This window comes from Corythoichthys intestinalis, chromosome 7 (assembly GCF_030265065.1).
Source record: "Corythoichthys intestinalis isolate RoL2023-P3 chromosome 7, ASM3026506v1, whole genome shotgun sequence".
Lineage (NCBI taxonomy): Eukaryota > Metazoa > Chordata > Actinopteri > Syngnathiformes > Syngnathidae > Corythoichthys > Corythoichthys intestinalis.
Genome location: NC_080401.1, coordinates 40476771 through 40503361, shown reverse-complemented (window position 1 = coordinate 40503361; position 26591 = coordinate 40476771). Strand labels below are relative to the sequence as shown.

Here is a 26591-nt window from a genome sequence, read left to right as displayed (position 1 = left end):
CGGTTTGCCGATCCGCGATGACAATCGACAACCGGTTCGTCATGTCAAATAATCCAGGATAGTTATGTGTGATTTTCCGCTTCGAAGACTTAGAAACATCACTCGGTTCGGGTTAGCATGTCGGCTAGCTGTCACGCCTTCTGGTTTGTTTACATTCTCCGAAGCCGGGGAAGGGAAATGACATATGTCCGATTTAGGTGTCATAAAATATCGTTCGGGAGGTGCGACAGTAAAGGTGAAGTCGACAGTTTTGACCATTATGGAGTAATTTTGCCATGTCGTCCTGAATAAATGCATTTTTATTATTTCATATTCCATTCAGCACAAGACTGTTATTTGTCATGACCATGCCATTTATTTAGCAATTGGGGAAAATACTAATAAAAAGAATATCCTGTAAAAAAAATTGAAGTAAAGAGACAGAAACAATGACATTTTGCCGCTCTCTTCGTCGCGTTTTCCTCGTTGTGAATAGCTCCCCCTCGACGGGCTGACTGGTCCTTCTCAAGCCATTTATATAGCTATTGGGGAAAATACTTGGATAAAAAGAATATCCTGTAAAAATATTGAAGTAAAGAGACAGAAACAATGACATTTTGCCGCTCTCTTCGTCGCGTTTTCCTCGTTGTGAATAGTTCCCCCTCGACGGGCTGACTGGTCCTTCTCAAGCCATTTATATAGCTATTGGGGAAAAATACTTGGATAAAAAGAATATCCTGTAAAAATATTGGAGTAGAGAGACTGAAACCATGACATTTTGCGGCTCTCTTTGTCGCGTTTTCCTCGTTCTGAATAATTCCCCCTCAATGGGCTGAATAATAAAACCGATGAGCCCAGTCTACCGCGGACGTCATCCACCTGTTGGGGACGCTAAAGCCCTATAATGGTAGGCGTGGCTAACCGGCAGATTAAAAGACTAATTTCTCGTCATCTGCGCTTTGCTAAATTGTTGTATATAGTCGAATCGTCTCAAAATATGATTCTAATTCACATAATAATGCCATTTAAGACTTTTTTTCTCATGTCATATGCTCTTTAAGACCATTAAGAACCAGAGACCCTGTATTTCCAATGAAGTGGGTTCGAAATCAGATGTGCAATGTGAAATGAACTGAACATATTGAAACTTGACAATAATGCAGTTAAACACTTCAAACGATCTTGTATATATTAAATGTTTTATTAGCCTTGTTGTGGAGAAAAATGTTAGCAAGAACCATTTATTTAGTGTAAAAAAAAAATGCATGGACTGAACTGTCACTGGTACGTCACATGAAAGTGCACCTAAAGCCACTATGTAATGCAGGTAATGGCAAATATGAAAACAGAAGGTTAATTGACTTTACATAACCCCATGAGGGAGCACGCATTAGAGACAGTGTAACAACTCTTGAGGGTTGCATGCACAACATACAGCTTATCTAAAACCGGATCGTCGTCCACCTGTGTCAAGATGCTTTTTTTTTTTTTTTTTGGGGGGGGGGGGGGGGGGGGGGGGGGTCTCTAAGTAGTCCAGTATCCGAGGCAGCAGTGAGACTTGTATAAAGTTCAATGAAAACCAGGCTTTTCAGTTCACCAATGGGAGATCCTGTTGACTCACACACATACTGTACATGCCTGAGGATAGTACCGCTCTACTGTCAGTCTTTTCAACCTGGTGAAAATAACTTAAAAGCACAAACTAGCTCTACAAATAAATGTCACAAATCTGATCAAATGTACACATGTGACAGCAGGGGTGGGTGATGAAGACGTCCGGTGGGCCGCTAGGAAGGCAGCATAGGCAGGAAGTGAGTGGACGGGTGTCTTCGTCTGGCTTTGTGGCCTCGTCGTGGCTTTCCCCGCCCGTTCAGCGAGACGAACATCTGCCTGCCACCGTGTTTCCACCGCAGCGAAGCGTACGTGTTGTAGCCGTTCTCTTCGATGCGCTCCTTGAACTTGCAGCTGGGGTTATACTTGACCTGTAAGGATGACAGAAGAGATTTTGATACTTATGATCTGGAGGTTTTATTTATCCCCATACAAACATTAAAATGATTATGTAAATTACTGTTCGTGCCATCTGACTCGAGTACAAATTTCTGTTACCTCACAGCTGTAGAAGCAGAATAAACCAAATAATAAAACCAATAGTGAAAATGCCACAATTGCTTGCTATCACCATACTAACAAATGTATGGCATTCCAAAGGGCGCGATACTAATTAACCTCAACTTAAATGGCATTTAAGGATAGAGATAATTCCTCGGTTTAGGGTGCTACAACATATGATGCTAGTAAATAACAACACCGCTGCATGAATACAGTTTTTCAAAACATAAACCATATCATTACAGGAATTCAGTCCTATTATTTGAACAATTAATGCAAATTTACTTAAATGTAACAAGGAAAAATGTACATTTTTTATATTCAATAAATATCCGTATATCTAATTAGTGCTGCAACGATTAATCTATCAACTCGAGTAATTTGATTAGAAAAAAACCTTTGAATCAAATTTTGCTGCTTCAAGTATTCCTTTAGAGTGGCATTGTAATGGTTTGTTTTGAAAGTGTTTGCATTTAGTTTTATTGATTTGGGTGGATACACTGCCCTCTAGTGGCAACAGTGAATATCACATAATTAATTTAACATGGCTGAATCCAGCTGCTCCCTGTTAAGACCAGCAAAGTTTTTGTTTGAGCTAATGTTTTTTTATGCAGTCGTAATTTAGTTTAGAGGTATATCTAGCTGATTTTTGTGGGAATATGCTTTTAAATGATTTGTTAAGAGTATGTAAAAAAAAAAAATTTTTTTTAGCATTTAAGCTAGCGGACTTTTGCAATGCAAGTTAGTCAATTGTTCTTTGTTGTACTTAGATCCTCATTTATTTTATGTATATTATTTGAGCCGAAGACCAAGTATTTTAATTTATTGTTAAACGAAAGTGCAATTGTGCATAGTTTGATGAAACATTCGGGAATTTTATTTTGTATTCGCATTTAATGCTCTTTTGAAAGTGCCATCTTGGCAAACCTTTGTTTTACATCTCCTAAAATTTATTCTGCAACATATTAAATTTTCCTAATCCGATTACTCGATTATTCGCACTAATTAGTTGATAGATTAATCGACTACTAAAATAATCGATAGCTGCAACCCTATTTCTAGTCTATATCTACAGTAGTGCTACAACGATTAATCGATTAACTCGAGTATTCGATTAGAAAAAAAGATTCAAATTAAATTTTGCTGCTTCGAGTATTCGTTTAGTTTAAGTGGCGTTGTAATGGTTTGTTTTGAAAGTGTTTGCATTTAGCTTTATTGATTTGGGTGGATACACTGCCCTCTAGTCTGTCTCATTTCACATGGCTTAATCCAGCTGCTCCCTGTTAAGACCAACATATAGATATGTTTTTGTTTGAGCTAAAAAAATTATTTTTATGCATTCGTAATTTAGTTTATAGGTATATTTAGCCGTTTTTTTGGGGGGGGGGGGATATGTGGGAATATGTGTGTGAACCATTTGTTAAAAGCATTGTAGAAAAAAGTTAGCATTTTACAGCATTTAAGCTAGCGGACTTTTGCTATGTAAGGTAGTCAGTTGTTATTTTGTTGTACATAGATAATTTTTTTCATACCGTTTGAGGCTCACCTCAGGTATTTTAATTTTTTGTTCCTTATCCGATTACGCGATTATTCGAACTAACTAGTTCATCGATTAATCGACTACTAAAATAATCGATAGCTGCAGCCCTAATCTACAGTGTATCTTCCCTCACAAAACTCAGATTTTCACATACTCCAAATGTATTTTAGAAATATGACTGTTTTACGATCGTCTTTGTATTATGACAAATTACATCTTTGTGTTTGCAAAAATTAGTTTTCCTTGGAAAAAAAAATCTTGTCATACTTTTACACATTTGTCTTAAAAAATATAAGTTTTAAATTATTTAATCTAGTTTGCTTTTTCTTGAAAATAGACAACCTTTCAATTCCTCTGGTGTCTATTGTTACACGTATTAATTATATTTAGCTGGCATTAAGAGATAATGAGAGGTGCATGGAAATGTGTCTGAGACAATGAGAAAGCCTGACAGCGCTTTTTTTTTCTTAAATGATATTTCTAGAATATTCTTATTCTGGTGCCGAAATCTACCAAAATTTCTGTCGAAAAATAAAAAAAGGACTGACCCGATGTGGCCGTTTGTCAGTTTGCGTGAAGATGAGCTGATGTGTGAAGGCATTGCAAGCAAAGCATAGCCACTCTTCCATGGATGCTTAGTGCTCCTTATCAGATAGTCCAACATTCTACCTCGTCTTCCATGTGAGACTGATAACACGCAGATGCTACAAGCACAGTGGGATGTTATTGCGTCTTAACTTTGTAACAGATTTAAAGTGATCCTTATCACTCGGTCGCTGACTGATTGCGTGCCTCGTTTTCGTTGGAGGCGCACCGCACACCTCAGCTCTGATCTTAAACAAAGAGGCGGGAATACATTAAAAAGGGATGGCATGCAAAGACTTTTAAAGGAGCCAGGTGGCTCTTTGTCACTGCTTGGCTTTCTTGTGTCTGCTCTGTATTTTGACAGGAAAACAAGCTGGTATATAGTATAGCCCAGGTGTTACAACCATGATGGACAGGAATACTATGAGCTCATGGTGAAGTTAACAGGGGAACTGAAGGTTCAGCCAAGACACATTGAAGACATTTTGAAGACCTCTGGGATCAAATTCAAGACTTTCTCCTTTGCTAAACCTTGAAGGACAAGTAGGTGCTGTAACACACAAGCCCGTTTAATAAAGTAACTTCCACATTAATCGAATAGAAGCCAGTTGCACTGTCCAATTGTATAGGGTGGAAAACACAGACGAGGAAAAAAAGCAGTTTCTGCTCTTGCACCCCTCTTTAAAATAAATTGCTGTATTTTAAGAACTGCTGTGTTTGATAGAACAATATGCTGCCATAGCAATTTCATGGCGCATTAAGCCCCTAATGCTTTTGCAAGAATGCTTTTGTGCATGCAACAGTGTGGAACACAAACTACGACTCCTTCTTGCCGGACACCTATGACTGGCCTGGGGTCAACTTCAGCCCCAACCCAAGTAAGTAACCAAGTAAGCCCCTAAACTATTTTTGATTTGCCCGTTTTACCCTGGAGACCCCCGTTTACAGACACCACGCAACCGATTTTGTTTCAACCCAGCCATAAAAAGAATTAATTATATTATTTGAAAGCTTAGCTCGACTTAGAATCATCAATTGATGTCTAATATTTGGTTTAAAAAAAAAGAAAAGAAAAAAAAACTTTATAAAAACAATTCACTCGCATATTTTAAAATATCAAACAAATTTAAGTCACAATGAAAAAAACTGTAAATAGGTCACAGATATCCACCTCATAACTATCGCTTAACTGTTTTTTTTTTTGTTACTGTTGCAGTTTCCCTGATATTTTAGAGGATAATCGATCAGAACAAAGAAAAATTGAAAAAAATAAAACATTTAAAGGGGTAAATATTTAAAGAAAATCTCGACCACTACTTGATGTCTGCGATTTCTGCATTGCGACCCTTGTTATACTACTGTGTTTCACCCATAAAATCCCCCAAAAGTCTGGCTGTGGCCATTCACAGCTGTGTCTTGACACTTTGTGAGACATGTTACATGGAGTTTTTGGATCGAAACAAAGTAATTATGCGATAAAATCTCGTTAAAATCATGGTGTCTTTAATTATGCTCTCTCATGCTCTCACCTCGAGTTAGGGTTTAGGGGTTTCATTTTTATTCTTTTTTTTTTTTTAAATGCCCTCCTGTTCAAATTTTTTCTTCCCTCAGAAAATTAAGCTTTTTAATGATGTATCACACATGCATATAGAACAATTCTGAGATTTGGCCAAATTAGGGGTTTCAGAGCGGAACTTCAAGTCACCTGAGTGTTTTCCGCCATATAAATTGATGCCCCCCCACCCCCTTGCCACAGTGCAATGAAATGAGTTCAGACTGACAAATTGTCTAGTGCTTTAGAAAAGCTTGCCCAAAAAAAAACCGAGCAATTTTCTTTATTGAGTCTGCAGCCTTTTAAAGACCTTTGAATTTTGGATTTAAGGCTTAACTTTCATTTTTAAGGATCTGAGTTCATCATGTCTTATAATAAAATATAAGACATGAGTTTTAAATTGAGACCGGTCTTGGCTGAATCTACTCAACTAATGTTTATTTAACTAGCTTGTTAAGTAGCATAAAAAGGTGTAAGGGTAATTGCAATCGATGCTTGTTTAATTCATTAAAAGATTTTGTACTGTTTTACTTTCTCAGTTTGGGGCTTGTGTAAGATTCCCAGGTTCAAATGAGTAATGAACTCAATGGCTGCCATTGAGGGCGATGGACGTCAGGCAGTGAGTGACTAATTAGAAATTTGTTGAATTCTTCAGAAATGCTTAGCCCCCCAAAAATTAACAACATGGTTTAAAAGTCAGTGGCCTTTTAAAGACCTTTGAATGATGGATTTAAGGCTTGAGTTTCATTTTTAAGGATTTAAGGCCGTTATTTTGAATAATAAAACTAAAGACCTTTTTTAAGTCTACTTTGATCAGATTTAAGACCTGTCTGGCTCTCACTCAGTAGCACGAGCTGCACTTTCACTACATAGTAAAGTCTAGGCTATCAACTTAGCTACTGTGATAACTAGCACATGTGAGTGAAAGATTAAAAAGTAACATATGGGTTAATTTAATACAGGTAATGTACATTGCAAAAAAGTCAAGGTGGACGGTAGTGTTGGTGTACTTCAAGTAAACCCCATATGGACAGAAGTTGCATTGCCACTAGAGAAAATGATAGTTACGTGCCAAAAATGTTTATATTAATGTTGCTTACTGTGTGTATAATGATCTTTTGAATGGCAGGTTTAGGATTAAGTGTCATTTTTAAGCATAATTAAGGCCTTTATTTAAAAAAGAGACTTTTCAAAGATTCATTGACACCCTGGCCCCATTTCAGGCGAATCTCGCATGTCTCCAGTGATTTAGCTCGTTTTCCAAAGGTTGGCAGGTTATATACGCACCGATCCGAAGAGCGTGCCTTTCTTGGACATAGCTAAGTACAGCCCAGTGCTGACAGACTTGATGGCGACTACTCCCACACTGACAGATCGGATTTCCATCAGACCTGAAAAATAAAAAAAAAGAGAACAAGAGTCGCAGTTAGGTTTTTTTTCTCTTTTTGTGATCCTCATCAAAAGCTGTTCAATCAATGGGATGCCAGATGCTCTGTGGCCAGTACAAGAGAACGCACACATAGAGACAAAGCTTTTCTACAACACTTGTTGAATTAGATCATATTGCGAAACGGGGGCGATTCTTTAGGGGGAGGCTGTTAAAAGCCTTGTGACAGCAGGTGGGACACCGCATCCCGACGATGGCCACAGTTGTTTACACCCCCCCCCCCCCCCCCAAAAAAAAAAAAAAAAAGCCTCGAGAGCGCTCCTGCTCATGCCAAGAATGAGCGAGTTTGCAGGCTAATTGTTTCCTCTGGGCACGGATTTGCAAACGAGTCCCATGTGGCTCACACTCTATCTGGTTTTTGTCTGTGTGTAAACTAAAATAAAGAAGAAAAATGTTACAAAAAATTAAGATGCATCCCCATGATCACTGACTGACATTGAGAGCATGGTCTTGAGGCATTATTCTGAATAGGATCTAATTCTTTTGATGACATTTTTCCCAGATTTATTTGCACACAAGAGCTACTTAAGTGGAATTCAAGCTGTCACACTCCAAAGAAAAAAAAAGACAAAAAGATTAAATTGTCTTACTTAACAGTCAATTACCGTGAAATGATCTGTGAGAAAATGTTGCACGCGCCATTTGACAAACGCCCCACCATTGAAGAAAACAATTGAAGAAACTGCTCAAAAATGAAGGCATCGTGAATGTGAGCTCTGAGACTCAAGTTTGAGGAAAAAAAGACTTTTTGAACACCAAATTAGTCATACAGAAAATAATTACAGTACATCCGAAACAAATGATTATAACAATATATTTGAGAGAAAAAGCATGTTCATCTTAATGTCTGAACATTTAAATATGTAAACTAAAGTGCAATCACATTCGTAAATGAAGGGCTTCTGGTTTTTGAAATGTAAATAAACCAATCTATTGTGATAAAACAACAAAATTGCAAGAACTGCATTAACCATCAAAGTGAAGTGTAACTGTAGTCTTGAAACAAATCTGAATAAGAAAAAACATTGCAATAAAATAATGCAAACTGGTTAAACTTGAGAGTAGCTGAGATTTGTCATGACAGAACATCGCTTCAATGATATCTGGCGTCATCTAGTGTCGTGAATGGATATAACGTCTAGACCGCAAATATAAGACGACCCCCTCTTTTTCAGTCTTATTTCAATGCAAAAAAACACCGTCTTATAATCGGGCAAATACGAGTGCTGTCAGCATTGCTGCAGAGATTGAAGAGGTGGGGGGTCAGCCTGTTAGTGCTCAGACATCAAAATGGTGTGCATGACTGTCACCCCAGGAGGAAGCTTCTTCTGAAGACTGTACACAAGAAAGCCCGCAAACAGTTTGTTGAAGACATGTCAACAAAACATGGGTTACTGGAACCATGTCCTATGGTCTGATGAGACGGGCGGGCTTTCTTGTGTACCGTCTTCAGAAGGGTCTTCCTCCTGGGGTGACAGCCATGAACAGGCTGACCCACCACCTCTTCAATCTCTGCAGCAATGCTGACAGCTAGAGATGTCCCGATCAATTGGCATCCCGATCGATTGGGTCCGATCACGTCATTTTCAAAGTATCGGAATCGGCAAAAAAAATATCGGCCATGCCTTTTTTTTTAATGTATATATATTTTTTAATTAAATCGTTTTCTAATTGTATTTAACGTTACAGACATAATATGTTACACTCATCCAGAGTCTTTAGTTTAGGCTTAAGGTAGGGTTATCAGATTTATCCCAATAACGGTGGTAATTAATTTTTTTTTAAATGTATCACATTAAAATATTTAACGCAATTAATGCATGCGCTGCACGACCCACTCACGTATTGTCGCGCTCAATCTGTAATGGCGCCGTTTTACCTATATAGAGAGATAAAAGACAGTGTAAAATGAGTAGAGTGAATTTTGGCAGCCTTTGGAGCCTTTTTTTTAATTGGCTAAAGCCTTACAATCCCTCTCCCTACGATTAGAAATATCATGAGAAGCAATGTGAGGAAGCAAGGTAGTAATTGATCTTTTTCTTAACATCTTATGTTATTTCCCAACGCAGAGAAGATATATCAATTGGTAGCACTACGCACAGTCATGGTTCCACTTCCCATCATGCATTTGGGCATGGCCACAGTATCATTTACTGCAAGCTCAACAAATACACTAGATGGCAATATTTAGTCACAATCTACAAAGTCTTTCTATCCGTGGATCCCTCTCACAGAAAGAATGTATAGACCCTACCCACATGACGTCACAACTCCTTCCTCCTGACTGGTGCCGCCCATTTGTCCGTCAACACATCATGTTTACCTGTTACGGCTACGTACATTCCTCCTATTTACGACGTGTTTTTCTGCTCGTTAACATTAATAATCAAAATGGTGAAGGCGTGTGTGGCGGTCGGTTGCAATAACAGAGAGGATAGACAGAGAAGACGGAGAGACTTGAAGTTCTACCGGATTCCGAGAGACCCGGAGAGAAGAGAGCGAGATGGGCTGCTGCAATTCGACGAGAAAACTGGGCTCCAAACGATTACCACAGATTATGTAGTAGTCATTTTATATCTGGTAAGATGCATTTAATATATATTTAGAGGGTTTTGGGCTGACAACCACAATTAAGATCATTGCTAGGCTAATCGCCGACAACATACACCTATGTATGTAGTGAGAGTGCTATCGCTAAACCATATAAACATTAAAAGCCCTAACTCCATTGACAAACGGCATGAAATACATTAGACTTGACAGTGGATGTTAGCAATAACAAAAGATTTTGAATTGAAAATTTCGTAACTCACCTTTCCAAGCACAAGATGGATTCCTGCCGAATTTTCGTGGACGAGGACCTGTTTCACCCAACCAGCAACGAAGTATTTATAAGCCTCCAAGCTCTTAAGTTTTTCAAACTTTCGTGAGAATAGGCTGATTTTGTGTGGACAAGATAGTTGTACATATCAGGGTAGCTAGCAGATGTCAGGCAAATACGGCGGAGACAGCGGGTCGAAAAACATCGATTTAGGCATCAAATATGGATCTGGCGAATGGATAAACTGAAGCTTTTCCACATAACGCCTTTTATGCAACGCATCAAGTGAGTTTACGGCATCCGAAAGCACCGGGTCTTCCATGAAATGCAATATAAATTGCTCGATCAATTGAGACCATTGATAATACAGACACAAAATGACGGACAAGGGGGCGGAACCATACAGCGAGCACGTGATTTTGTGACGTCGGTGGGTAGGGTCTATATATTCGTCCGAGTTTTATTCATTTTTTTCGTAATGCATTGCCAAAATGTATATGATCGGGAAAAATTATCGGGAATGATTGGAATTGAATCGGGAGCAAAAAAAAGCAATCGGATCGGGAAATATCGGGATCGGCAGATACTCAAGCTAAAACGATCGGGATCGGATCGGGAGCAAAAAAACATGATCGGAACAACCCTACTGACAGCACTCCTGTAACGAGTCACATGACATTTTGGAGGGAAAATGACAAGCAATACTCAACTTGGACATTTAGGGATGTATGTTTTTTCTAAGCGGTGTACTTTTGTTGCCAGGGGTTTAGATATTAATGGCTATATTTTGAGGGGAATATAAATTAACTCGATTACATAAGCTGCACACACACTACTTATCATTGTGTCAAAGTGTTATTTAGTTAATGTCCCATGAAAAGATATACTTAAATATCCGCAGAAATTCAAGGGGTGTACTCACTTTTGTGATACACTGTACATACCATCCACTCCCAGTGCTTCAGCTACAGTGACTCTCTTTTCTTACGTTAGTCTTATAATTCATATAAAAATTATGTGTGTAGTACAAAATAATTGTATGGTTTGGGACATCCTGAATCAGTTTTCATCATCCTATTGACTGACTGTGAATGTAAAAGACCTGAGTTAAACCCCGGGCCCATTATGACTTGAACAGTTCAACTTATTGGTTTAATTTTATTTTGAAAATCAAGCTGTTATTTTACTCCATAGACAGATCCATATAGAAGTTCCACTACTCCTGGTGCCGCATTGAATTTTTGCACTGTGCTTGCAAAAAGAGAAGTTACACGGAAAGCTTCCAAATGCACCGGCATCGCAACGGAGATGCAAAGCGAACGCAGCCTGTGTGAACACGCTCATTAATTCAAATGTTACGTTGGTTACTACAGTTGTATTAATCCGAAATGATCACTGCACATGTGTGAAGGGATCATTTTGTGCTTACAGCACTGCCTCTGGCGTTCAGCAGGGATGAAATAGAAATGTTGGCTTCATATCATTGATCTGGCTGCCGTTTGCTGGCGGACTGGAGCCATGAAGGATATGGTATGATTGAGCCTTTACTTGGAACACAGTGTACAAAATAACTACAAAAAAATAATACATAATTTTTAAGACAATTATATTTTTTCCCTGATTTTGCTAGACAGTTGATGGAAATGACAGTGTAGTTTTCGAGTTCTAACTAAAGAACTGAAAGTTGTTGTTAAATGGCATGACATTGACCTAAATCTGAAGCCACTTTATTAAATAGAAAAAGTGCAAATATTACAGGTGAGTGATCATTTTACAAGAGTAAAATGGTAATGTTTCAGGATTAAACAGCTATAATATTCTTTTTATAATGATTAGAACGTCTGTATTTTAGTACCATGAACCTTGAAAAGAATGTTAGAAGTGTAAAGTAATATTAATAGAAAAGAATCTGCTTTTCCCATCACGGTGAATGTTCAACCTTCCTGTTTTTAGCACGTAATGTCTGCCGGGTGAGATCATCTTGCAGACGCCACAAAGTACAAAGAGCCAAAAGCAAAAAAGACGAAGTAAACAAACACATTGAGTTCCTGTTGAGTGTCTTTGGTCTCTGCTAGCTCCAGCTGCATGAGACCAGGGAATGCCCCATTAGTCCATCCAGGTAGGCATCCAGCTGCACCCCCATCATTCCTCCACTGCCTCTGATCCTCTCACTTAACACTTTGATGGCAGGACTCCTCGTTTCTTTTCATTTTTTTCTTTATGAGTTGTGTTTACAAACACCGGGTGTGCTCTGGTGGCACCTGGAGCGTGCGAGCGACTCGTAAGCAATTAGCCAGGGCCCGGCTGGCGATAGGAGCACTGCAAGGATTTATAGAGGATTAGTCCAGGCCAATGAAAACCACTGGTGCCTGAAAGTGCTGCCAGCAGTAATTGCTGCTTGGATGTCCTGACACAGTAGGAGTGTAAGAAGCAAGTTGTCACTTAGAAGCCATCCCATTTCCTCATTTGCGTTGAAAGATTTAAGCACAAATAAATGGCCCAAAAAAAAAAAAGAAGTGATTCTCGTATAATTAATATGTCATGAATTATCATGAATAAGTTCAATATTTTTGGAAGTCACTTCAGAAAATAATAGCTCTAAGGAATTGACCGTCAATGGCACAGTGAGCGTTCACTGTCAGTCTTCTCAGTAAAAACAACTGGATACCTATCATTCTCATAGGCTAGCAAGGAGTTAATATGATGAAATTTAAGAAATAAATAAAATTGTAATCATATATGAATTTTATACTGTTATTGGGGGCCATACCAAAGTGTATTTCTGTTTGTATTTTAATTTTCAGCGCATAAATTTATGTATTCATAAAGTATATAACAGATACTATAATGATTATGTATATATGTATATGGCGGAAAACACTCAGGTGACTTGAAGTTCCGCTCTGAGACCCCCAATTTGACCAATTTTCAAAACTGTCCGGTATGCATGTGTGATGCATCATTGGAAAGCTTAAAATCTAATTTTTCTGGGGGAAGAAAATTTTTGAACAGGAGGGCATTTTAAAAAAGAAAAAAAATTAAACAGCAAAACCCTATCTGGAGGTGAGAGCATGAAAGAGCAGAATTAAAGACGCCATGACTGTGACGAGATATTATCGCGTACTTACCTTGTTTCGATCCAAAAACTTTATGTAGCATGTATCACTGAGTGTCAAGCCACAGTTGTGAATGGCCACAGCTGGATTTTTTTTTAAATTTTATGGATCAAATATGGTAATATAACAAGGGTCGCGATGCAGACATCAAAGAGTGGTCGAGATTTTCTTTTTCATATATTTACCCTTTTAAAAGTTTTTTTTTTTTCTTTTTTTTTTTGGATCGATTATCATCTAACATATCGGAGAAAATACGACGGTAACCAAAAAAAAAAAAAAGACAATTAAGCGATAGTTATGAGGTAGATATCCTTGACTTTATTTACAGACACCATTTTTTTCATTGTGAGGTAATTTGTTTAAAAGTTAAAATCTGCGAGTGAATAATTTTTTAAAGTCGTTATATTTTTTTAATGAAATATTAGACATCAATTAATGATTCTAAGCTAAAAATAACAGACATTTTGAATAATAAATATAATTAATTACCTTCGTTTTATGGCGGGGTTGAATGAAAAGCGGTTGTGCGACATCTGTAAATGGGAGTTTCCGGGGTAAAACGGACAAATTAAAAATAGTTTGGGGGCTTAATGCGCCATGAATCTGCTATGGCAGCATATATACATATTGTTCTATCAAACACAACAGTTGTTTTGGCTTAAAATACAGCAGCTTATTTTAAAGAGTGCAAGAGCAGAAACTGCTTTTTCAGTCTTGTCTGTGTTTTACACCATATACTAGTATATATAACTAGCCAATCAATATACTTAATGTAGCGATGTAAGACTATACGTACAGTGGTTTGACAAAGTATCTGAACATTTTGGACATATTTGAACAATTTCTCACATTTCTGCATAAAATCGCCATCAAATGTGATCTGATCTATGTCAAAATCACACAGATGTAAAAACAGTGTCTGCTTTAACTACAACCACCCAAACATTTATAGGTTTTGATATTTTAATGAAGATAGCATGCCAACAATGACAGAAGGGGGAAAAATAAGTAAGTGAACTCTCTGCCTAAGGAGACTTATAGTGCATTTGAAACCAATATTTACCAAACAATTAAAGTCAGGTGTGTGCCCAATCACTGATGAGTGGTTTAGCGCTGCCCTGACCACTATAAAATACACACCTGGTAAGAATTGTCTTGATAAGAAGCGTTGTTTGATGTGCATCGTGACTCGGTCAAAAGAGCTGTCTAAAGACCTGTGATCAAGGATTGTCGATTTGTATAAAGCTAAGAGAGGATACAAAACCATCTCAAAAAGTCTGGATGTTCATCAAGCGACAGAGAAGTTGTCTACAAATGAAGAGAGTTTGGCACTGTTGTTTCTCTCCCAAGGAGTGGCCGTCCACCAAAGATGAAGCCAAGAGTTCAGCGCAGAATACTCAGAGAGGTCAAAAAAGAACCCTAGAGTGTCCGCTAAAGACTTTTTAAAAATGACTGGCCCAATCCAATATCTCTGTGCACACATCAACTATGGCCAAGAATAGTGTTTATGGGAATACTACGGAGGAAGCCAATGATGAGGAACAAAAAAATAATAATAATGTTGCCTGTTTAATGTTTGCAAAAAGGCACTTGGACACTCAACAAAAGTTGTGGAAAAATATTTTGTGGACTGATGAAACCAAAGTTGAATTGTTTGGGAGTAACACACAACGTCATTTGTGGAGGAAAAATGGAACAGCTCATCAATACCTCATCCCCACCGTGAAGCATGGTGGAGGGATCATCATGATTTGGGGCTGTTTACCTGCCTCAGGGCCTAGACAACTTGCAATCAATAATGGAAAAATGAATTCAAAAGTTTATCAGGATGTTTTGCTGAAAAACCTGAGGCTGTCTGTCAGACAGTTGAAGCCAAAAAGAGAATGGATGCTGCAACAAGACAATGATCCAAAACACAGAAGTAAATCAACTTCAGACTGGTTTCAGAAGAACAAAATACACGTTTTGAAGTGGCCAAGTCAAAGTCCAGACTTTAACCCCATTGAGATGCTGTGGCATGACCTAAACACAGCGATTCATGCCAAACACCCCAGGAATCTAACTGAACTACAGCAGTTTTGTATAGAAGAATGGGCCAAGATTAATCCTGATCGATGTGCCAGACTGATCGGCAGCTACAGGAAGCGTCTGGTTAAAGTTATTGCTGCCATAGGCGGGGCCACAAAATATTAAATGTGATGGTTCACTTACTTATTTTTCTCCCTTCTGTCATTGTTTCCATATTACCCTCATTAAATATGAAAACCTGTAAATGTTTGGGTGGTTTTAGTTAAAGCAGACACTGTTTTTACATCAGTGTGATTTTGACAAATATCAGATCAGATGGGGATTTTATGCAGAAATGTGAAAAATTCCAAAAGGTTCAGATACTTTTTCATACCAATGTATACCACAAACTACTTGCAAAATGCTTAAATATATTTTCAAATGCTTAAAAATCTCTTTAACCACTGTTTGTCTGCTCAACAACACTAGGGCATCATCACTATAAAACCTATACTGTAGATGATTAACCAAACCTTCTTTCAAAATATAAACAAGTCAGTAATGCAGCGCCACTTTCAAAAATAGCAGGACAGAAACACAATAGGACGTCGAAAAAGCTCATGAATTCCGTTAGCATGTGCTGGTCTGCTACAGACCTCAAATGCAGGCTGTTACTATCGTAAACTTGATGTAGCCTATCCTCCAGTGAACTTGTTAGCCTTCTCCAAGCTCCAGAGCTTCTCAGAATTATCCAGCATGCCGCTAAAAGAAAATGAGCCTGGCTAGTTGTCAATCTACTCAACAAGGCGCCATGGATGTGGCGAGAGACGCGGGCTGCATGCTAAGCACACTCAGCCATCCTTGTAGATTGTAAGTCTACTTGACAAACATTGCAATGTTGATGCTAACTTCTGGTTGACATCATATCACAGGTGTCAAACTCAAGGAGGGGCATCATGCTCATGTGTCTCGCCAAAGAGACTAAATTGCACACTGTTATCATTTAAAAAAAAAAAAAAAGAATTTTCAACATGTTTTATTTTTAACAAAATGCTTTCCTACTTGTGATTTCATAACCAGGTGTTACTCAATTTGCTGTGTATTTAAGGCATTAATACATTTGGATTTGCAGTTACGATGGCCCTCCAACTAAAATAACTATAATGTGGCCATGACAAAAAGACATCTCGCACCTGTGTCATAAACAGCCAGGTTAGACACCTAGCCATTGTACAAATAGGTAGCTTTTTCCACAGGTGACAGGGGGCAGATTGAAAATTTTTAAAAAATTCGAGTGGGTGATTTTGTCAATGGCAAATATGTGGGCATACACTGTTTTGTTGAGTATTGAGAAATTTCCCGTTGGCCATTTTCCAATTTGATTCCAACAAAGTTACTTTGACCTTTTCGGCATTTTACTATGACATTTCACGATGAGCTATGTACATTTACAGTTGTACCTCTACATTAGAAGTTAATTAATTCCAGGACATTGTAAGTTGAAATGGTCATTTGTTGAGCAGGATTTTCCCATGAGAATACATTATAATTCCATTAATTCATTCCGCAGCCCAAAAACCTACACTAAATCCTTAATAAATACTGCTGGTACTATTGTAAATCGCAAATACTCAGAGCAGAACATATAAATGAACGAAGCAAATACTCAGAGCAAAACAAATAAATCAATGAATAAAAATAGGAATAATAATACTAGTAATAATAATAATACCGTAATAATAATACCTGTAATAATGTTATGAATCGGGTTCTAATGTGGCAAATGTGTTTTGCGTGGTGTACCTGAACGCACCGCGTGGCTGACGTACAGAGTGAGAGAGGGCTATTTACTTTTGATTTTAATGTAGCTGCGGCGGACAGTAGGCATGTTGTGTTGCACAAGTTCTGAAATAAAACATGACGAAGCTGGCAATTTATTGGCGATGTTACAATCATAATAATTATCGCCTTAACTTATAAAGACTGTAGAACGAAGGTCGGAGGAGGACCGTCGAGATCGTAGACATTCGACGGCCGTATTGCCGAGCCAGTTCACGGACGCGCACACCACGCTCATATTTTTCTATCATTTGAATCTTCGTGTCAATTGTAAGCTTCACCTTTTCCCTTTTTTCACCAACTGCACTAACATTGTTGGAACCCATGTTGATTTCTCGTACAAGAAAATCCGCCGTGCGTCCGTCTTGCGGGAAAACAAAGAAACTGTAGCGCTGTCTCAAATCGTCGTATTTCGAGCATGTTGTCGGATGTACAGTGTGTAACAAAAGTGAGTACACCCCTCACATTTCTGCAGATGTTTAAATATACCTTTTCATGGGACAACGCTGACAAAATGACACTTTGACACAATGAATAGTCTGTGTGCAGCTTATATAATAGAGTTAATTTATTTTCCCCTCAAAATAACTAAAATATAGCCATTAATATCTAAACCCCTGGCAACAAAAGTGAGTACACCGCATGGGGACTACGTACATCCCTAAATGTCCAAATTGAGTACTGCTCGTTATTTTCCCTCCAAAATGTCGTGACTCGTGTTGTCAGCATTGCTGCAGAGATTAAAGAGGTGGGGGGTCAGCCTGTTACTGCTCGGACCATACGCAGTACTCTACATCAAATTGGTGTGCATGGCTGTCACCTCAGGAGGAAGCCTCTTCTGAAGACGTTACACAAGAAAGCCCGCAAACAGTTTGCTGAAGACATGTCAACAAAGCACATGGATTACTGGAACCATGTTCTATGGTCTGATGAGACGAAGATTAATTTGTTTGGTTCCGATGGTCTCAAGTAAGCCTGAACGATATATCGTTTAAACATCGCCATCGCGATGTGCGTGTGCGCAATAGTCCCATCGCAAGCACGTGCGATAGTTTTTCTTTTTTTTGATCCACATACGCCTCACTTTCTGGTCTGCGCACAGCCTCCTACCCTCCCTCTCCCAGCCTTTTGATCCTCTCAGTCACTGCGGCACAGCAATGGCTTTGATCTGGCCAAAGAAGCAGACTTCACACGGGCATCTGTCAATCATCGTTGAACTTGTTAAACAGTTGTAAGGAAGCCGCGCTGGAATGAATGTGTGTACTGTGGGGACGTTGGAGACATTTAAATGCCAGAAGTGATCATGAGGAGTTTGAAATTTCTACATGTCACTTCAACGATCACAGCTAAAGTAGATAAACAGAAGCATTTAATAAAGCCAAGCATTTATCTGCTACAGTACTTTATTCTTGTTCAAAAATGATTTGGTTGGACAGTTATGTTTAAAACTTAGCATAATTATGAAATTTGAAGTGCTAAAAAACCATTTATTTATACATTTTTTAAATCACTTTGGGGGGGGGGGGGTTTGGGGGGGTGAGAAAAAAACATGTCTTATACACGGTGACCCAAAAAAAAGTTTACACTGCCATAATACAACTTAAATGCCATGTTTATTCATCTTAGAATTAGAATTGAATCACAAATTATACATTATTGTAAAGAACATGTACAGTACACTCTATTTTTCAATGTGTCCTCCCTTAAGTGTCACAACAGCCTCCAGGCGCCTGCGGAACGCTTCTTTATGTAGGATGCTGTCATCTTTTCCCAAGATCTAACAATGGACCTCTCCAAGGCTGCCACAGCAGTTTGTGGCTTCTTACAGGCACTGTCCTCCACAGTTGCCCATATGCTATAATCCAGGGGATTGAGATCTGGACTCTGGGGTGGCCACATATCACCTTGTCGATCAACTTTTTGGTCGGCACAGATCGGCACTTCCAGACCCAGGTTTTCGTGAGGCTGTTCCAATATCTTTCAGCTTCTTTTTAACTTTGTAGACTGCACATCTGGATATTCTCAGATTTGCTGTAATCTCAGTAGGTGTCAGACCGGCACGCAGCAATTCAGGTACAGCTAAAGTTTTCTTCATTTTCAGCAGAAGCACAGGAATTGTAGAGACGAGAGATTACCAGCTGCATTGAGTGACCTTAATGAATCACCTAAGCATGACAACCTATTTAGATATGTTTCAATGGCTTTTAAACAAGCAGTCAACTGAGTGTAAACTTTTTTTTGGGTCAACCTGTATGTATCTCTTTCCAATGCTAAATCTGAATAAATACATTGGGCACAAAAAACACACACACAAAAAAAAAAATTAAAATGGGGGGGGTGGGCTACTTTGCGGTTTTTCACTTATCGCGGCGGGTTCTGGTCCCCATTAACCGCAAAAAACAAGGGATGACTGTACACTGTGGTGATCTAAAGTCTTTCCAAACAGCTATTTAAGTCATCTTGTGAAAATATCTTGAAAAAAATATATATAAATGTTTTTTAATATCGCAATATAATATCGCAATATATCGCAAAGCCCAAAAAAATCGCAGCAATAGTTTTTCCCAATATCGTTCAGGCCTAGTCTCAAGCATGTCTGACGGCAACCAGGTGAGGAGTAGAAAGATGAGTGTGTCATGCTAACAGTCCAGCATGGTGGTGGGAATGACCCCCCCCCCCTTCAATAATGACAACACTCCTATAACGAGTCACATGATATTTTGGAGGGAAAATGACAAGCAGTACTCAATTTGGACATTTAGGGATGTACGTAGTTCCCATGCGGTGTACTCACTTTTGTTGCCAGGGGTTTGAATATTAATGGCTATATTTTGAGTTATTTTGAGGGGAAAATAAATTAACTCTATTACATAAGCTGCACACAGGCTACTTTTCATTGTGTCAAAGTGTCATTTTGTCATTAAAAATTCGAGGGGTGTACTTACTTTTGTGATACATTGTAGAAACAAATGGCGAGTCAAATTTTACACCGAATGTCGAAAAGATCGTGTGTTGAAGCGATCGTATGTCGAGGTACCACTGTATTATGCATGTTTTTCATGCAATAAATATCAATTTTGACATCGATTTTATTTCACGGTGGTGTTTTGGTGGCAGCCAACATACCGTATATATCGGACTATAAGTCGCAGTTTTTTTTCATAGTTTGGCTGGGGCTGCAACTTATACTCAGTAGCGACTTATGTGTGAAATTATTAACACATTATTTCATTTCACATGTTATTTTGGTGTTTTGGAATGACACTGATAGTTTGGTAAACTTGTTAGCATGTTCTTTATGCTATAGTTATCTGAATAACTATTAATAGCTATGGCCACGTTTGCGTTCTGCCTTTGTCAATGTGTGTTCAATTGTATCATTGACTTTTTTATATTGAAATGCATGCTTTTAGTTTGTGGCGCTTTCACGCCCATGTGGGGGCGCACTCGCACTTGTTTACGCTAAGGAGAGCACTCACACGCCAGAAGAAGACGGACAGCTACGCAGCGTCTCTGTCTGAGCGAGAGAGAGAGAGACACAGCTGCGAACCTACGTTCATTGTTTATGCTTGTAAAATATCTCTACAGAGGGAACGCCTGTGTGGATCATCTTTTCTGTTGTTTTTGTGTGTTTTCCACCCGCGATCGGACACTTAGAGCCTGTTGTGTGGTTGTTTGAACGATGTGCTAATGCTAGCGAACGCATGCTAACCGTTTTTGTCATTGCTGTAATAGCACCTAATTATCATTTATTTACGTTGATGCGAACCTGTTTGGTATCGTGGACAAAATTGATTCAGCAAATTATACCAGCATCGTCATTTGGGAGTTTAGCTCGCTGCATAGCCAGGCCCGAGCCGTAGCATCCTGGTGAGGACAGTATGTTCGTATTTCGTTGTTCGTGCATCGTACACTTATTCAGCATGTTGTTCTCTATTGTATTTTTATATTAAATTGCCTTTCAAGATGACATATCTGTTCTATGTGTTGGATTTTATCAAGTAAATTTCCCCCCATATTGCGACTTATACTCCGGTGCGACTTGTATATGTTTTTTTTCTCTTCGTTGGGCATTTTATGTCTGGTGCGACTTATACACAGGTGCGACTTGTAGTCCGAAAAATACGGTAATTTAATTGGACTATTTCCCTATGGAGGCGCCGCTTCCAATTGTTCTATTAATCCGTTTTATTAAAGTGTGGTATGAGGGTAATTATAACCCTAAAAACATGGTTAGTACCTGATTGAGGGGTATGAGTAAAAGAGAAGTGTCCTTGAGGTTGTGGTTTACGGCTTATGACATTTTTCTTCCCAAGAGTCCACAAGCTAATGGCACAAATGTGAGTCTTTTAAATGTTACCAAAAGAAGAAACACTGGAGTCCAATTAGCTGTTTGCTCTTTAGTGGCATTGGAGAGTGAAGGGCCCTTCTTCAGCTTGTTCTGCTATGCAAGTATCAACTGATGGCCCCATTGAGCTCAAGAAAAAAGGTGCTTTTGCTTCCCACTTGCAATTGGGGAGATCTCTTAACCTTTGACATGTTTTGGCTGGGACTGTCAATAAGCTCAAGCTGCCATTACAAGCAAATCCCGCACTATACATGTCCAGTCAACTGTGGACTTGCCATTTATTTTCCCCTCTGTGGGGATTTTTTAAGTCTTTTTTTTTTTTTTTTTTTTTAAATTAATACTCTTTCTTTTCCTTCCATCCCCCATTTTTTGGACGTTAGCCCATCGTCAGATCATTCAAGCCTTTTCTGACCTTGGATGGGGGAAAAAAGGCAGAAAGGAAAGCAAATGAAACTCTCATGGGGTTTCTTCCCTTTTGTCCCGCTCATGATGAGGGGGGTGAGGAGGGCGGGTGCAAGAGAGTACACGATGAAGGTGCTGCTTTTAAGATATGGTGGGGTGAGGCGGGGGGCATTGTTACTTACCTGAGAGGTAAAGACAAGATCTTATTAAGCTAAGTTTTGAATAGAGCCCACAAAATGTGGAAGAATAGCAGAAACTAGCGGCACACATTTTTTTCCTCCCACTTTTCTTTTTGTTCCCTCGCCGGCTCTTTAATTTCTCGGGTTGCCCCCTTGAGCAGCCCTCTATGGCTCAGTGCTCGACCAGAGCCGAGCCTGGGAATCTCGGAGTTCCTGCTGTGCGCCTGTGCTTGATTGACACACCTTTTCAATTATTTCACAGTTTGCTTGCTTTTTAAACGAAGAGGGCCCTGTTGGTTTTTTTCCTTCTTTTCCTTCTGCGCTCCTTTACAAAATAGCAGCTTTTCATGTCGGGTCTGGGCCGCCGGGCCTAATGGCTGTGACCGGCACCTTTGATCAGCCGTGACCCCCTCCGAGGGTCTGGTAGTGGGTGAAGCAAGCCGCCTGTGTGTATCGACACACACAAAGGCGGCATGGCTCCGTATTGCTTTAAACACCTTGAGAGATTACCATGGGAACAGGCGCCACAGAGGAGGCCTGCACAGGTGGCACGGGACGAGAACTTGCACATTAACCCTTAATTGGATTTCCTTATACATGAACATGTTTTGGCGCAATCTGGAATCAGGCACTGTAATGGAACTATTGACTGAACGTAATATTTAATAATATAAAGAGTCAGGTCAAGTCATCAGATCATATCAAGTCAGATCAGTTCTTAATAAATTAAAATAAACATTCTGCATTACTCTTCTGCAGTGAGCGGGAAGTGGGGTGCTGGGGGTGCTGCAGCACCCCCTAGGGTTGGGTAGATTTTTTATTTTTTATTTTTTTTAATTTTTATTTTTTTAAATAAATCATTAACCCGTCAGTGTTATTTGTCCATACGCTGGCTTTTTTTTTTTTTTTTTTAAGTGTTTTTCTGTGTTTCATCAAAGAAAAAACATTAGGAAAATTATACTAGGGAGCTAATATTTCCCCAGGATAGTAAAAACATGTAAAGATCAAAATGGCACCATGCTGCAATTTCTAACTTACTGCAAACAGGTTGCCATGTTCTGGCTCATTGACTCCCATTATAAATCATATTTTTTGATATGCTGTAAACCTGATATGTTATAATGCATTTTACGTGATTACTGATGCAATCGCTTCTTTGGCGAGTCAAAAACAAGGAAATAGAGGAATTTGTGTGTTGAGAGTCTTAACACCCAAAAGTCACTAGGGGGCGCCATAGGCCAATACAGGAATTTACTTGCAAAGAAATTCTGTTGTTATGACTCATGGACGTATTTGGACCTCTAACTATGTCAGACGAAATATTCAAATTAGACTTTTATTATATATTTATACAGCATAGTTAATTTTGCTATTAGAATAATACTGCTATTAATGCCCATCGGAGGCATAAAAAACAACAACTATATATGTGTAGATAGTACTGATGCCACTGAACATTTTGAGTGCTTGAAAGGGAAAAAATATTCAGAAATGACTTAGTTATTACACTTCAAAGGAAAAGCCATACTTTGGACAAAATCACAAGAATTTAGTCAAAACAAAATAACGCCCACGGTTAAATAAAACATTGAAACAATAGCGTATTTAACTTTGGGGTTTAAATAAATATGTTGATTTTTTTATTTATATATTTATTTTTGGACACCATGCTTGCTACCAGGTCACATTGAATAAGGCACTATTGGAACGGCAAAATTAACTGTTGACGGAGGAGGCGTTAGCATGGCGCAAAAACCAATTAGCAAATTTTTTTCTATAAAAAAAACTGCAAAATTTTCTAAAAATTAATTTGAGGTCAGGTCGAAAATAAAGATGATCATAATAGTTTATAATAGTGGTCGGCGAGGAAATGTTAGCTGCAAATTTAGACCATGGAGAACTTCAAATAGTTTGCATTATAGGCTTGTAGCCATATAATTGCTTGTTGTTGCTGTCGAGCTGTCGCCGTGCAGAGCGCTGTTGGATATTCGTGTGCAATTTATTTGAGCATTGTGAAAAGTGAGTCTTAAATCGAGGCTTGTTGGACCTTTTAGTTTTCAAATGTGTTTGTGTGTCATTGCACCGTCTAGCTGCAGGTATTTACTTTATAATACACGTGCGCTTTTATTTCCAATACAAAAACTTAAAAACACACTGTAGGTGAAATAGAATGCTGTCTTTGTAGTAGCCTAGTAGTAGTACGTAAACTATTTTGCATGCGCAGGCATGAAAAATTTGGACTGAAATGTCTGTTTTTGGATGGGAAAAACAAAACAAGATCCTCAGCGCCCCTGGTCTTCTGGTTCTAAATTCTAATAACCATGAAATGGAGAACAACAGACATGTTGATTTAACATATTAAGTTATTCAGATCACTATAACCTAAAAATACAGCTTCTTTGCCAAACAGTTGATCTCACTCCAAATCACTACCGGATTCATGAAAGCCTTCATCTTCAATATCATTTCTGAACAACTCCTCCAACTCTGGAAGTAGAGGGCAAGCCTAGAGCGCACTTCTCGTAGCAATCAGTGTGGAAAAAAAAAACATAAGTTGCACCTGCATAGAAGTCACAGGCCCAGCCAAACTATGAAACAAGTGTGGCATATAGTCCCGTAAATACATTAGTCGGACTGTCTTTAGCTGTGGTGAGCTAGAAGCACATATTCATATCCAGGGAATTGTGATTGTCTTTTACTCACATTCATAGAATGATTTACGATTGTGAGTAGTGAGCAGATTTCCAATAACTATTGTCAGCTCGGTTGTTTTCCGATCATATTGAGGGAAAAAATTACCAGTAACACACCACGCACCGCACATTAATCACTTATCATCCTCAGTGACATCTGAGAATGGCGCCTTTGCTGATTTTGATCGCAAGAGAGGTCAATTTGTTTAAATTTGTTTCGATTGTTGTTACTTGTGTACCCTGCTGTAGATTTATGAAAAGTACAGGGAGCAAACCACAAACGCCACTTGACATAAGATCTTGCTTTCGATAGGTTCAATGGATATCCAGTGCTATCTTATACAAAGTATTTGAAGAAGCAAAAGAAGCGATTTCCCACTGCTGTCATTTAAAATACTGCAAATACTAGAGATGTCCCATCTTCTGATTTTGAGAATCTGCCGATAACCGAATATCGACCCAATATGGGAAAAAAGTATTTATTTTGTTGAACAAAAGTTGTAAGCATGTCACTGTCCCACTGTGCCGCCTGCATAATGTGAATTATTTTTAAACAAGAATAACATAGAAAAATGCTTGTCTTCATGAAATGCTTCATTGAGTGAGCTCACTCAAATCCTAGTGTGTAACAAGCTAAACGATGATTGATACATCTGCACCTTTGATCGTAGAGCTACCAAGCTTCTCTGGCAAGATCAAAGCTACAAACCTGTCAGTAATAGTCAACTTTAACTAGCAAACTTTAGTGCTCTGCTGACCAAGAAAAGCAGCAGGAGGGAGAGTGAGAGGCTCTTACGAGCATGAAGCAGAAAAACATAAATACAGTCCTTGACAAAAGTCTTGTTGCTTATCCATTTTGTAAAAACAATTGCTAATAACCTGACTTTTAATTATTCATTTGGTTTCAGAAATGGCTCATATGAAAGCTAAGACCCTCCCAAATGATGTTGAATGTAAAAAAAATAATTTTGTTTCACTGAAAAAAAGAGTTATCATTTAATGAAGACATAAAGGTCCAATTTTGGCAAGACAAACGTTTTGTCGTCTACAGAAAGCAGTGTGAAAATTGAACAAAAAAAATGTACCTCAAATACAAAAATATGTTACTTAACATAAGCGAATTAAGTAGTGGTGCTGTGAGATCCAAATTTAATGTTTTGTATGACTTCCATGGGCTTCGGCAGGGATTCATACAATTTATTGATGAAGTCATCAGGAACATCAAAGAAAGCAGTCTTGCATGCCTCCCAGAGTTCATCAAGATTCTTGGGTTTCGTCTTCCATGCTTCCTCTTTCATCCTACCCCAGACATGTTCAATGATGTTCATGTCTAGTTACTGGGCTGGCCAGTCCTGGAGGATCTTGATCTTCTTTGCCTTGAGGAACTTTGAGGTAGAGATTGAAGTATGAGGTGGAGCACCATCCTGCTGCAGAATTTGTCCCTTTTTATGGTTAGGAATGTAAGAGGCAGCTAAGATTTGTTGATATTTCAGACTATTTATCTCTCAGGGTGCAGAATGATACATCTTTTTTCAGTGAAACAAATATATTTTAGTACATTCAACATCATTTGGGAGGGTCTTAGCTTTCATATGAGCCATTTCTGAAACCTATTGAATAATTAAAAGTCAGGTTATTAGCAATTGTTTCTACAAAATGGATAAGCAACAAGACTTTTGTCAGGGACTGTATACTTTTTAAAATTAAAAACCCGTTCCTTTTCACCCGATTCCAATCCTCTGAAAAAATGGCATTATAGGCCCGATTTCTGATCACATTATCAGATCGGGATATCCCTGGTAAAAATTGGTTGTTATTGTTACCCGCTGGGTTAACTGGTGTGTAATTGATGTGGTGTACCACCAAATCTAGGAGAGACATGTGATGAAATTAGTTTACAGTCTATTTCTGCTTTTAAAATGTCATAGAAAACTCATGTTGCCCCTCCTTTCGTATTGATTAGGGTCTGAT

General features: G+C 38.6%; 1 protein-coding gene across 1 annotated transcript in view; it reads right to left on the bottom strand.

Moving 5' to 3' along the window:
- Nucleotides 1-1515: 1515 nt before the first annotated feature.
- Nucleotides 1516-26591, bottom strand: part of fgf22 (fibroblast growth factor 22) — a 101733-nt gene continuing 76657 nt past the window's right edge. Inside the window, exons 2-3 of the mRNA XM_057840231.1 lie at nt 7056-7159; nt 1516-1961 (exon numbers count right to left, since the gene is read on the bottom strand). Of these exons, the coding sequence (XP_057696214.1) occupies nt 1767-1961; nt 7056-7159 (299 nt within the window). The 3' untranslated portion in view covers nt 1516-1766. The remainder of the gene's footprint in view (nt 1962-7055; nt 7160-26591) is intronic.